Source organism: Thunnus albacares, chromosome 15, assembly GCF_914725855.1.
Source record: "Thunnus albacares chromosome 15, fThuAlb1.1, whole genome shotgun sequence".
In the NCBI taxonomy this organism is placed as follows: domain Eukaryota; kingdom Metazoa; phylum Chordata; class Actinopteri; order Scombriformes; family Scombridae; genus Thunnus; species Thunnus albacares.
In genome coordinates this window covers 11,851,747-11,866,172 of record NC_058120.1, presented here as the reverse complement: position 1 = coordinate 11,866,172, position 14,426 = coordinate 11,851,747, and the positions used below count along the sequence as shown (strand labels likewise).

Here is a 14,426-nt window from a genome sequence, read left to right as displayed (position 1 = left end):
TGTAATAATTTGGAAATACCCTTTAATACTGGATATGAAATAAAGTCTCTTGTGAATTGCAAAGACATACCCTCACACGTAGGACAACACTGGTCAGGCTTCACAACTGGATTAGCGCAGCTGGGTACAGGACAGGATATGAGCACACACATCTCCCTTCCAGAGTGGCAGTAGCAGTCACGACAGCCATCATGCCAGCTGTCACCTTCCTCGTATCTGTGCCCATTGGAGGTGAGGCAATAACTGGGCATCGGGGCCGGGACGGTGGTGCTTGGGACACGGCCACTGTCTAGAGAGACAAACATAAAAGGCACAGACATTACTGGGGTGGCTGTGGAATTGTGAAATAGCAGTGTGAAAATTCAGAAAGCTACATTGTGTGGTAAAGCAAGGAACCTTGTAAATCCAGTGTGGAAATTTCATTAAACACTTTTATGATTTACAGTAAAATAGCTCAGTGTTATTGTCCTGAGTCCAATTTCATTAGAGGCGAAAGTGAAAGCTAAGGGGTTATGATTCCACACACTGGAGCATTTTTGATCTTTACTGCATATTTATTTGCCAGTGATGAATTTACGATCCAGCTACAAATAAAGCTTAATAACTTTCCTATGATTTTCGTCACCTGAAAAAGAGACAAAAAACACAAACCATACAAAAAAAACTAAAATCTTGTTGCTCAGGAATGCATATACATTACAAAGGGCCCAAGCTGCTAATAATTGGGCCCAAGCAATGTTATAAAGTCAGCGCGGCTCTTAATGCTTGTAAGGATTCACTGGGATGAGAAACAAAAGGTGTTTCTTGGCAGATGTTTAGACGTCTCTTCTCTTTCATTTCAATCTCAAAAACACACACACTCCTATCCCTAAATATTTTAGTAGTCCACAGAGAGACTTATCCAAGACTTTCAAAATCAGGTAAACAGAGGTTTATTTGCAGTAGGTGTTGGTCTGTGTGTGTCCCTCTGTTTATGGAGATGAGGAGCCAGTCGCACTGATCATCTTACCACAGCATATTTGAGGCTGAAATATTTATAATACAGCTAAATTGGCAAAATAAACACATCACACAAAGTATGGCACAGCATAAATATGGCATCTACATACTTGCTTTTAAACTTGGGCGTTGAGGGAATCTAATTTGAGTTGCACACAGAGCTACCGGATAAAGCTACATACCAACATGAACCAAAACAAGCAAACATAAAAGTCTGCAAAGCAGAGCAGCAAAAGGTCACACGAAATCAAAACTGCAGCTTAGAGGCAGAAACTCTGACAGAGCTCACCTATCATCCTCCATCCTCTAACCTTTATACTGCTAAAATTAAGACCTTGGGGTGAAACTGTAATTATGTATCAAGAGGTAAATATATATAATCAATTTAAAGTGTGGGTAATATATCAATATAATATCATATTGGGATCTAGGTTAAAAATGCTGTAGAGATGGAAAGTGTTCAGTAAATTTCAAGATATTATACCAACAGTATTTCATTTTTCAATTTTTTTGTATGAGTTTTTTTTGCTAGAGACTGGCAGCACAAGAAAGGTCAAGATCTCGCCACAATCAGCAGGGTTCATGCTCTGGGGACCCTGAATATCCACATCAGGTTGAGTCCAGAATGAAAAAGGTTTCTCCTCTGGGGAGGATGAATGCTGATTAAAACTCATGGCAATCTGATCAGATGTTTACATTTCTGGTTTACAAGTGGAAGTTCTACCCCAGTGGAGGCCTTAATGGAAAGGTTGAGGGGGTCAACAAATCATTAAGAATTATCCTCTGGAGAGTGGGGCCCATGTATTTAATATATAATACTACAGTTTATACCTATTAGTTGCTCAGTCTTCCTCTGGACCAAAATCAGACAGACTTACTGAGAAACATCAGTGTTTCTCCTTCAAATTGGTTTGTTTTCTGTATTCCATTTCTAAAATGGACATTTGAATTAATTAAATTTCTGAACTGTTCAGTTGAGTTAAATAGTAGGATAAATGTATAGAACAAGTTACAGCACAGGTGATCATCTCATAACTATTGGCACAGTATTGATTTTTACCTTTACACATGCAGATAGAGCAGCCCTTCCTGTTCTGTCGGTAGCCGTCGCTGCAGTGTTTGTCGCAGGTGAAGGGGGGACACTTGACACAACGGCACATCTCGCAGCCATGCTTGTTCCTCCTGCAGGGCCGCATGCAAACACACATGTACAACTCATTTACCCAAAGAGAATGTCAGGAAGTAAACAATGCTGCTCCTTTGAAGCTCACACAGAGTTTAAAATTGCTTCACATTGAGGATATCTCCAAGATGAGCAGAAGTCTGTGGATCAACATGATAATGTTGTGGTACAGTGAATGCCAGATGCTCAAGTCTGGTATTATCAACATCTGGACCTGCTTTCCCTTCTCTATATTAGCTGCCTTTGAAGAAGGCCAAATAAAAGGCCAACACGTGAGATCCCTGTGGTTTGCACATCATACCAACGAAAGGAGCAATCTAAAGCCATTTCAGATGCTTTCAATTTACCCTGTTGCATCCTTATTGCTCCAAAAGCCTTTGGCAGACACATAAGAGCACTGAAAAGCAGCAGCGAGACAAGAACTAATGTGGGCACAGTGATTGGGGAGTAAAGGGAAGGACAGATATGGTCAAGTATACGCTGATGGGTGATTTGTAAATCGAGAGAAAATTTTACTAAACTGACTAGAATTAAAACTTGAACCAGAGCAAAGCAACGAGCAAGGAGCAGTATTAAGTGCAGAAGATGCAGAGACCAGAAATAGACCAGTTGGATCAAATTATCTGCCTAATAAAACATGAATGAGCTGCAGGTTGATAAATTGTCAAACCCGAAATGAAAGAATTATCTGTATCTGCGTTTATGTCGTTCTAGACTCCCTCTCTATCCCTCCCTGTCTCATTCTCGCTCTCCCAACCAGCTAGCCTCCCCCTCTGTCTCTCCCTCAAGGTAAGTGATGATACCTATTTTATGAAGCGGTGGCCTAGTTAGGTCTGGGTAATTACTCTATTAATCTTCATCTGCCAGGGCAGTGTAAATAAAAGAACCCTCGAACCCATGCACACTGCAGTGTCTCATGAAGAGGACAGAGCATGTCAGGCTCAGCAAACAGAGAACCCTATCTATGCTGAAACAGCAATAACGGCTATTGAAACAACATTGTGAGGGCTTGGCCAGTGCCTCACTGTACAAATACAGAGACAGAGAGTGCTGCAACCTTAGAGCAAGGCTTTGTTTAAAGATGGTGTGTGGAATGCCAAGCAGCGCTTTGGGCTCCAGGGGGATAGAGGGGCTTCGGGAGGCATTGGGGGCCCCAGCCTTGGGACTGCTGGCTCGGCACAATTTCCAGTGTGCCAAAACCGTGATGTCCGGAGGAATGCCATTCATGACTGGTCACAGTGATGATTTTGAGCTATTAAGGATGGAAAACACACCAATAGCTGCCTTGTGTCCCATCTCTAAAAACTCAACGTAATTCATAAGAACTACTCCGAGAATGTCCTTCATCTCGACTGTTTACACATGAGAAGAGGGCTCAACACATGGTTTCACATAGTTCACAAAGTTTACGCTCATTCTGCTTTGGAGACCAGAGCCATCAGTTTTGGTTATGTACATTACAGTACTCACAGGATGTCATCAATACAACCAGTATAAACAGAGAGATCCTTTGTGCCTTTTGTTTCTTTGTGGCGACTGTATGCCTGAGTGAGAAGACAAATCTGCATTGTAAGGCTGGCAAGCTCTCTGAGGATTTCAGACTTCTGAGGCTAGACCTTAACAGCTGCTTATGAAGGCTGAAGCCAGGACTTCCTGCTCCTCTTTTTCCCGCAGGGTGCCCCTCATCCTTTCTCCTCTCCTCTGGCATCCTGTGCAGACATATCAGGCCCATCTTGAGCCATGGCTCCAGAGAGCATGGTTGAGATACCAGAAGAATCCCAACTGTATACGTTTCATAAAGGATGCTTTTGTCCTGATGTGTTTTTGATCGTTGTTGTGAGACGGAACGATGATTTATGAAATGAGAGTGGTGCCTGGGGACCAGAGTCCCAGTAGAGAGCACTTCCAGATGTTTGATTGGGTTAAATAAGATTAGCAGGAGAGGAGTTGCAGGGGGCTGAGAGGCTTGTGTGGACCTCACAGTGAAGTGCTCACACACAAATATGCACACACACCACACTCTCACACACAAATTTAGAAACCTGGACTGGCCACCAAGGTAGGCCCTTTGATTATGATGCCAAACCAGGACCAAACAGGCACTGGCCTCTGGGCATCACTTAAAAATATAAGAACTCCTTATTTTACCTTAGCAATGTACAGGTGACAGCTAGGGGAAATGAACTTTCTTAAAACAAAACCAAAACCTTTTTAAGGTTAAGATTTAAGGAGGTAACCTCCATTTTCCCAGGAGTAAAGCTCTGGTATTGTTGGAGAAAAAAGCTCCACATTATAAACTGTTCATTATGAAATGGATCACCTTTCACTGACATAACAGAATTTCCACTTAGATTTGTTCATCTTATACGTATGCAAGAGCAAAGTGTATGGTTTCCTCATACATCAGCATGTTACATCACTGACAACCACAAATCCCTTTGAACAGGCAGAAAACACAGATGACAAATGAGAGGAGCTGGACTCGGAGCATGAGAAATCCATGGGGTCACTAGGTGTACTTACACATATCCATAGGGGCAGGTCTTAGTGCAGGTCAAAGGTCGGCACTTGGGCATGGGGATGCTGCACTCACACACCTCACATCCAAAATCATCCCTCTCGTATCCCATTGGGCATTGCAGGGAACAATATTTTCCCAGGTCAGGGCAGGAGTCATCTGAAAGAGTTGAGGGAGAGGTCATCTGATCATGGGCACAACCATCCATCAAAAGCAAAGGCATGAGTTGCTATGGGGCTGCTAACGGGAAAATTCCTGTGACAGAGAACCTTGCAAAGACTGTAGCCATGGACACAAATAAGCTGTGATGAATATGAACGTGTGCACGCTGCTGTCAAAACCAAGTGTTTCTTTTGACATTAGCAGGCGCAAACAGGTACATACAGCAATGTCTACCACCATGTCTACCACCTCAATGCAAAATGCAAGAGACTTACCTTGCAAGGCAGCTGGATTTGTGAGATCACAATCATATGAGATCACATTCGGATGCAGATTCTCGTGTGATCTTGTGATCTTGCGGATCCAGCTGCCTCGCAAGGCAAGATGGTGATAGACAGATGGTTCATCCAATCACCTGCCAAGTATTTTTTGAAAGTGCCTGCTCTTTTCCAAACAGTTTCCAAGGATGACTTCTCAGATGGTTCTGGCCATTTGGCGTGTCAGATTAGCAAAAAGCAGCAAGTTGGAGGAAACCTATCATGTCACAAATTTGTTCATGCTTCTTCAAGTGAGCCCCTGATACTAACCCTTTAGGTAAAGTAAGGAGAGTGAACTTACTGTTGAGACACTGGCAGAGCAGACATCCATTTTTGTCTTGATGGAAGCCATACGGGCAGTCATTCCCTGACAGAGAACAGTTTTCCAGGGGAGGACACAGCATGGGGCTAACTGTTTCATAAGAAGGCTCTGGAGAACAAAAACGAAATGACGGAGACGGGTTGGTATTTTACATGACAGCATCAACATTCAAAGTAAAAAACAAACATGAAAAAGTGGTTCATTTCAGACTTCTTTCTTTTTTTTACGTGTGCTGAGATCCCCTCAGGTGTAATACCTCATCTGTGCTTTTTGTGCCAAATGTAATAGCCACCTATTCACACTGCTCTTATTTTGGAGTAAACAGTAATTACAGATAAATGCAGAGCAATTACACCAGGGTGGGTCGCACTGTAAGAGGTATTGTACCTCTCTGTCTTATTGTGCTGATCTGTCTCCCATTAATAGGTTGTGTGTAAAGAGCATCTTTAGCGAATATAATAGAGTGTCCCCTAGATTGAAATTAGGCTTTGGGAATGCTCAGACCCTCTTGAATCAGGGCCAACTGTATTGTGAAGCCCCACAATTTACGATTGTTTAGAAAAACACACATAGTACACACACATACATGCACCATAGCTATTTACCATCAAACGTCTCTTGCCACGTTCAATGGGAGGAGCAGCCCAACGAGCTGTAACTAATTACGCTCACAAAAAAAGGATCCACTTCAATTATGCAGCCTCTTGTGTTAAAAGCATGCCGCAGCCTCACACACACAGGTGGGTCTCATTTTGGCGGGCAAGGGTAATAAAGGAACACAAAGGACCCTGCAGCTTGAAGAATGCTCCGTGGCCTCCCCTTTAATGAGCCCATGCCGACATGGCCTCTGTGGCAAAGCTGCGGGGCCACAGGAGCCTCCTACATGTGGTATGTGTGCTAATGTGTAGCTCATATAAATATCAGCCATACATTAGTTGTGATAAATATAAAACAAGTGCATTTCGTTTTTTCCAGACCAATACAAGTCTCTATACCTTCACAGAAGGGACAGCATTCTCCAGGGATCTTGACGGGGTTCTGGCAGCTCTGTTTGCAGGCCATGGCTGTGCAGTGCGGTTCCCCATCCACACATTGGCAGAAGGTGCAGTCGTCCTCTTTCCACTGCTCCTCATGGGCTCGCAGCTTATTATTCACCCAGCAACTGGCCTTAGTGCTGTCCATCAACAGTAACTTCACATCTGAGAGGACAAAGAAAGACATATGCATGGTAGGTTAGGGAGCAAAAGTGAGAGAGAAGAGGAATCTTTGATCTGAATCTTTGCTCAAATGTTTGTCAAAAGTTTAGTTTGGTTTGGCTACCACAAACAGAATTTAAACTCAGAGCTTCAGTCCAATGTATCTTATACAACATATTCTACTGTAATTGAGTTACAGGAGAGCAGAGCTGGGTGAAGCAGGATACTCCATGAGGGAGCTAACTGGATGGCCTGTCTCTATGTCTTATCTACATATAAGTGGACTGGGGAGAGGTCCCTGGCTTAGCGACAACATACGAAGGGATTTAAGTTGAAACTAGAAGAGTGCACTCAGTAGAGTGCAGATCTCCTCTAGGTGTGTACAGTCAAGATGGGAGCAAAGATAACAGAAACAAGGATTTTTTCCTCTCGTATCGTGCATAACTTTAGTGGATCATAACATATCGGATATGGAATTAATCTGCAGATGCTTTGGTTCAAGATGAGACATAACTTTTTTATGATGTCAGTTTTTGAGCCACAACCAAGGCCAAAATGTGGCCTGCAACAGACTAGGTAGGCCTTGTTTTTAGCCTAGACGATTGCCAGAAAAGCCTTGTTGCAACACATATCGTATAAAGACAAGGACTGCTGAAAAGACTAAAGTCTAAGCTTTACGATAGGCCCATAAGGAATGGTATTATAAAATGGGTTTTTCAAAAACTGTGAATCACCGCAGCAGGGAGACGTCCTTGAGCATATAGTCATAAATGTGTATAAAAAATATTAGGCTATATTAGTAACATGCGAGATTAACTGCAGACAGATACACACATGGACACACGCATACACACACACAACGCATGATCCCCTCCAGGCCTACGTCTGGCGGAGATAATAAGACAGACGAGCTTTGAGACTTGGCTCTGTTCATCTAGAGAGAAATTTGTTAGCCTAATTGGAAACACAGCAAGTGTGTTGACGTTCATAAGTGCCTGTCCCTACAGTGTCGACTCCCCTCTTGACTGAAAGCTTGAACTCATCTATGTGTGTTTCTGCTGTGACCCTGAAGGTCAAAGGCCAGGTCAGAGTTTGATACCATAAATTTCACTCCAAAGCAAAGAAAGCACATTTAAAAAAATTGGGATCTGTAGCCATTAGTCTTAAGCTGGACCCATTAAGTTTGGAACAGTTTAAGAGCCAATCTGGGAAGCCATTCTGCTCAGCTTGCGGTGACGTATGATGCCTGAGTCCTGTTCTGGGAACATTTTTGTCATGTTTTCAACATTTACTATAAACAGTTTTAATTGTTTCTGTTACACTGTTTATTGGTAACAGAGGCAAGTTAGAGGGTGGTCTCAGCATTTTCTCTGTGTGTCACTGTGAAACAAAGGTGTGCACATATTTCTGTGTGTTTATGTGTTTGGTATGGCTTACTGAATGTGTGTTAGAGGGAGAAAAGGTGCTGTGTACTGTGCACAGGAGTCTTATTTGCCCTATCTGATCCCAGCGGAGTTTTGGCTGCTGAGGTTCTGTCCATCTGGCTGCGATTACCTGAACAGCCTGATCTATTTTCTCTGTCCCTTTCTCTTCTTATTGTGTGCACCTCATGCATGCTACACTATTATCCTCAAAGTGAAACTTTAAAGGGTCACTCCAGGATTTTAGTGTTTCACTTTGGACTCCTGGGAGACAGAACAAAAAGAGAGTGGTTGAAATTGATGGAGCAGAAGTAAAGATTACCATGATTATTCATCCACAGTAAGGATGAAGCCCCAAAAACCTACGATCCTACACTTTCCATAATGCAACTTGATGCCAACATGGGAGAGTTTGCTTTCTGTTAAAAATGTGTCATCAAGCCAAAACTGAGATTAAACTTGAGCAATTTTCTCAGACTTGACTTCCTCTAGAACTGTTTTCAAAGGCTTAGTAATACTCTGCATGTCAGGTAAATTGACTTTAACATGTAGAAAGCAATATATTGTTACCCTTTACCTATCCTGACACAATACATAGGTTAATTTAACCTGCTTTTGGCCTATTGGGACATTGTGTTAGCAAATACCTTTTACACATCCAGCAGACACAGAACAACATTAACACTTGTTTGGAGTCATTTTTCAGGTGACCTGACCAATGTAAATCCTATATTCACTCTTGTTTTAGCTCTGTTTTGGTCTCCACCAACTTCTGAGAAAAATATCCATCTTTTTAGCTCCTACAGTAAATGCTCCACTATGTACACGTGCTGGTTGCTAACTTTGTCTGTCTGATGTCTGGTGCTTGGCAGGCAGTCTACATCGGGTTTATCAGATCTATTTTGCTGAAAACAGCTATACCTGCTGCTACTTCTAATACTCTGCGGGTTTATCAGTACAAACGGCCCCTTTCACATTGCATGTGGTCATTTTGATCAAACATCAAAACCTATACATCTCTTAATCCACATTAAGAGTACAGTTTAAATTCTCCACAGTGGTAAGTAAAAACAGCTTTCCATGAGAAAAAGATGAAAGCATTCCACTCTATCTAAATGCCTGCACATTCCAGGTGTACCTTCAACAACTGACCTAACAAGTTCTCCTCTGCGTACTTGCTCTTCGTCTTTGTCCCTCTCATACGCCCGTTCAACTTTAGCCACGCTGGCAGAGTCCGGAGCTGGCTACCGTCTCCATCCACTGGCTTCTGGCAGACTGTAATGTGGTCGCCATATGCGCTGCAACCCCATTTTTTAACAATCCCAAGAGCACATATCAGAGCTCCCTACCTGGCTTTGAGCACATGTGTTTTTGTGAGTGGGTCTCCCCCCCACCCCCCCATCAAGCCAGAGCCAGATATCACAAAGCCAAGCAGTACACTCTGAAAGAAAGAGGGTTTTTATGTTCTTAAGTCTCCCCAGTGGAAATGAATCCCTGACTGGCTCTCTGGTGCGCCTCTTCTATGCCAGGTATGTTAACAACTGTGGAAGCTAGTTATATGAGGAAGCCATTAAGGTAGGGTCATTGAAGGTAAGTGTCAGGCAAGGTGGATTTTGATACCTTGATACCTCTCCTGTATCAACTTTCCACTCTTCTAGCTAACCACACCAGCTTCCCTGTCACATCACCAGCTGCTTAAACCTCAAAAGTGTAAATCAGAATATTTATATTTAATAGGCCATGATAATGCCATATATTTCTGATCTAAAAAAACATTATGATAAAATGTGCAAGCATCGCAGCATAGAACAAAGATGAATGAGTGTACCTATGCAGACAGGGCAACACTCGCCCTCAGGAATGTAGAAGTTTTCACAGTCCAGCTCAGCGCACTCTGCCTTGGAGCAGAAGGAGATTCCTCCTCGACACTGACACAGCCAGCAGGGGTCCATGCGGTACACTTCCCCCTCTGAGAACTCCTTCCCATTGTGGACACACTTGGGAGACACTGAGAAGGAGAAGAAGGAAAAGAAGAATCAGACAGATGCCGTCAACCTTAAAATTAACACCATGTGGGGATGATAATGCCTTGCACACTGCGGTTTACGAATGAGGGCACTGTGCACTGTCAGGTGTCTATCACATTTGGCGGGGATTAACACCAGAGTTTTGTGCTCATGACTATATGACAGAAAAATGCGTTTTTCATCACAAATGTCAACCTCGATCATTGCAAGAATGTCCCAACTGTATACAATCAATTACAAATGCATAAACATCCATTCATTTCCTGCTATTGATGGAAATGTTTATCAGAACCAAATGGTGCTGAGGTAGACACTGATGGCTGAGGTTATGCCTGTGGGGTGGAATGGCATTTATCAGACAATAAAGCCAAGTCGATGAGGAGGAATTTCACAGGGATCTATCAAGCCTTGAAAAGGCGTTGGACACTTGCAGTGTAGAGTAAAAGAAAACAGTAGTGGGTCTGAAGCTTTGGCAGAATCTGGGCTCGGTCTGCTGGTGGCAGGTGGAGTGAATCAATGCTCTGGCCTTCCTTTCCCAAAAGCATCCAAGCCCTTATAACCTCTTTTAGCTCTGTTCCCCCTACTATGAAATAAAATGAGCTTAGTTACACCACCTTTGGAAAATCAAGGTCTGGTCTTGTGTCTAGACAACATGCCCAGTAAAGCCTGAATACAGACAGGAAAACCTTGACCTGAAAGCGTGTGAACCCGGACATGAATGTGTGTGTGCTTGTGTTTGTAAGTCTGTCTGTGTACTGTAAAAGAAAAAAAATCTAAGTGAAAGAAAAGCAGAAAAATACTTATAATAACATAATCAGTTGCAATTTCTAAAAAGTGAAACAAATGTTATTAATTATTTAAAATGAATGATGGTAGTTTGTGGTCAAAGGAACAGGAAGATTACAGCATAACATTTAAGTGGTAATTCTGGATTACGTGTTCAAATGTACCATGGTGGTTTGGTTGACTCATCATTATAAGATCTTGCCTAACCACACAGTAAATTCTCATCAAACACACTTGATCATGAGGGAAGTGAGGCAATGTGGTTATGTAAGAAAGTCTCCAGACTCACAGAGGAGTAGCTACACTACTCAGATTTGTAAATGTATGGCGCAGATGCGAGCACATGTGGGGCCAGTGGTTCCTATACATGAGAGCGGCATCTGTACACCATATCTTTAAGTGCAGACTCAAAGTGTCTGCGCCGATGACCCCATGCTTCCCAACAACCAGCGCTGCACTCTAATACAAAGCAGGTGGGCTAACTGAGTTGAAAGTAGAGTGGGGGATTTGTTGATCTTTTATTCTCTTCCCTGCCATCTTTCTGTCCCTCTCTCATTCAGTATTCCTGCTGTCCCGCTTTGCGTGCAACAAAACCAAGCAGAGAAAATGCAATAAGCACTTTAGCTGGCCTAAATCAAAAGGCACGGCAACGTTTTTTAACGCTCACAGAAGCAATAGGAAGTCACATGAGGGGATGCTCACATGTGATTTCCGCAGTGTTTGTTAATGGTAATCCCTAAAACAACTTGCGGCACAGAGTCTAAATTCCAGTCATGCTTTGTGATGTTCAGTCTTCTCTAAATTGAGGTGAGGATTGGATGTGGAGATGGATGGGCCACAAAACATTGGTCCTAAGCCTGTCTAAATCATTCAAAATGGACTGTCATACTGGTGCTTCTTGTGGTTTACAGGCAAATAAAGCAAACCATGGTAAACATGACTTTTTCCCAGAGAAGGCTGATGATGGGATTTATTATTGACAACTTTACAGTGATGCTTTTGAGCATCAGTTTAAAATATCAAATGACAATGTAGAAATATGAGTTTGACTTATGTAACTGACACAACCACCCATCAACTTCTGAGGACGTGGTTGTTGCGTGTTTATAACAAACTCAAGCTGAGCTTCCTGAGAACCATTAGTGTGGTGATCTCAGCCCTCTTGCTTAACACTGGTGTAAATCTCAAAAGAACATGTGCAGCCCTGAATGTACTTTGCATCCAGGGCTGCCTACGGGGAACGTATGCAGAATATGAGCCAGCTGAAGTGTTGATAAACAGCAGACCACAGTTAAACAGAATCAAACAGGATCATCTGGAACATCAGATGACATCAGGTCAGGATGGCGCTGCCAGGTTTGCTCTGCCACCCAGATATAGTCCTTCTCCAGCCAACAGTGGAAAGACTCTTTCGTTGATGGAGGCCAAAACACACAGGTGGGGCTTATTGTCACTGCACACACTGACCCTGACTAAATATGAGCACGCAGCCAAGTGGGCAATGGAAACAAGTTAATCAGTCCAAGTCTGACACGCAGAGACAATGGGGGGCCGTGTTAAAGTGTTCCATTAGAGGATAGGTATGGTATTTGAAAGCAACTTAGACTTTCTATGTAGAAGTAACAGTATTTGTAGCCAGTGCTTTAAAGGCCTCTGCAGGAGCGGACAGTGCATGTCCTTGTCCATGTCCCTGTCCGTGGAGCTTTCTGACACGGCGCGCAGTCATGCAGGCCTAACGGACAGTAGGGGCAGCACAAAAGGCATCAAGCCCCAGGCCCAAAGAGCAGCAGACACTTGTTATCAAAACACTGATCCCATGGCCCCCACGGCTGCCATTCAGCCCCCGCCGGCCTGCCGGACTCGATTACCCTCCCCACTGGCAGAATGGAGCACATAAAAAGCATTCCCATCAATGAACTGTTGAACCTTTTCCCTTTGGACGTGTGACCAGACAGGAACCCTTTGACACTGCACTTCTGTTGAGCAAATTCATAGCCTAAGCACTTTTCTGGTCACTGGGCTTGTTAAGTCCATTAATTCCGGGACACGGCACTCATTTATACATGTGGAGGGGCCAGAATGGGAATTTGTTCTGTTGGTAAAACAGCGAATATTTGTTGGGAGTGCAGAGTAAACAGACCTATACCGCAGGTCCCCTCCCTGCCTTCCTGACTCTCCTGGTTGCCTTTGCCCCACATCAGAGAGCACTGAAGTCCCTCTGTATGTGATCAACATCTACTCTCTCACTTTTCTTTCCCCTGTCTCTTTTTCACCAGGTAAAAAAATGGTGCAAGATGCAACAATCACAATCTGCTTCGAAAAGCCCATTATATTCAATCTCCTTTCACGCAATAAAAATATTTGCAAATACACCCCCTGAAAAATGTCTTTGAACCATGGTGTTAACCCTGGGAGGCATCAGCCCAGCCTGATAAACAGCCCAACAGTAATTATCCAATCAGCAACTCTCCTTATCATCTGTGAACATTAGTCAGCAGGGAGGAAAGCATTACTGCAAGGAAAATAATTGCCATCCCAAAGGCGATGAATCTCACACCAGCTGTGCCATAGCTAACCGCAGTGGGAGACCAATCGAAACAGACTGTGTAGCGTGCAGTTCAGCGCAATCACCTTTTTGGCACTCAAAGACGTCACAGCAGTCTCCTGGCTGGCCACTGGCTTGGCTGAGTGGCACGGCACGTTGTCCGCTCGGGCACTGGGGCTTGTGGCAGGCACGGAGGTCGCAAGTGCACTGTGGTGGTAGGGAGGGGCAGCATCCAGCAGGGGGTGTGTAACTCTTGGTCAGGACTGAGCCCTTGGGGCAGGACGGCACCTGCAGATCGGGACATGTCACCCCGGCACACCTCAGCTCCTCTGAAACACACAGATGTACGTACATATTCAGATACAGGTGGGTATGCAGCATATAGTATTTGCAAACAGAAAATGGGATAGGCACAACGTTGGCATCTTTCTATTTTTTTCCTCTCCTTTGTAAAGAATTCTGTAAAGCCACCTTCAACTGTTTTACACTCTGACAGTGTCCACACTGTTCATCTAAATTAAGGATGGATTTTTCTGTGCTTGCATAAGTGTGTGCATTTGTGTGTGTGTGTGTGTTAAGGCTGCCTCCTCGTCATGTCAGTTGAGCCACTTTGGAACAGCGCTACTCGTGTTACGGTCTAAAAACTGAGTTCACACATTCACCCAACACAAACTCTGTGCACAGTCATCAGATCCCCAATTCAGTCTGTGACAGCTTTACAGCATCCTGTCAGAGAAGTGAGAGCGGCGCTCTAGACACGACAAGGCTCTCCACATATCCTGTCTACGGGACTCTGATCCCACCCAGCCTGGCTCACAATCCAAACAGTCCCTCACGTTCTAAAACCAGCCATTAATACCAGCCAACCTTCAACAGAGTTTCTCTTCTTGTCAGTGTAGAATCTCCCCTTCACTTGGCATACCAGCATGTGTTTGTCTATACATTTGCCA

General features: G+C 43.7%; 1 protein-coding gene across 1 annotated transcript in view; it reads right to left on the bottom strand.

The window, feature by feature from the left end:
- Positions 1-14,426, bottom strand: part of crim1 (cysteine rich transmembrane BMP regulator 1 (chordin-like)) — a 33,731-nt gene that overhangs the window by 7,233 nt on the left and 12,072 nt on the right. The window contains exons 4-10 of the mRNA XM_044375062.1: positions 13,563-13,805; positions 9,947-10,126; positions 6,497-6,700; positions 5,481-5,609; positions 4,706-4,859; positions 2,060-2,181; positions 71-289 (exon numbers count right to left, since the gene is read on the bottom strand). Of these exons, the coding sequence (XP_044230997.1) occupies positions 71-289; positions 2,060-2,181; positions 4,706-4,859; positions 5,481-5,609; positions 6,497-6,700; positions 9,947-10,126; positions 13,563-13,805 (1,251 nt within the window). The remainder of the gene's footprint in view (positions 1-70; positions 290-2,059; positions 2,182-4,705; positions 4,860-5,480; positions 5,610-6,496; positions 6,701-9,946; positions 10,127-13,562; positions 13,806-14,426) is intronic.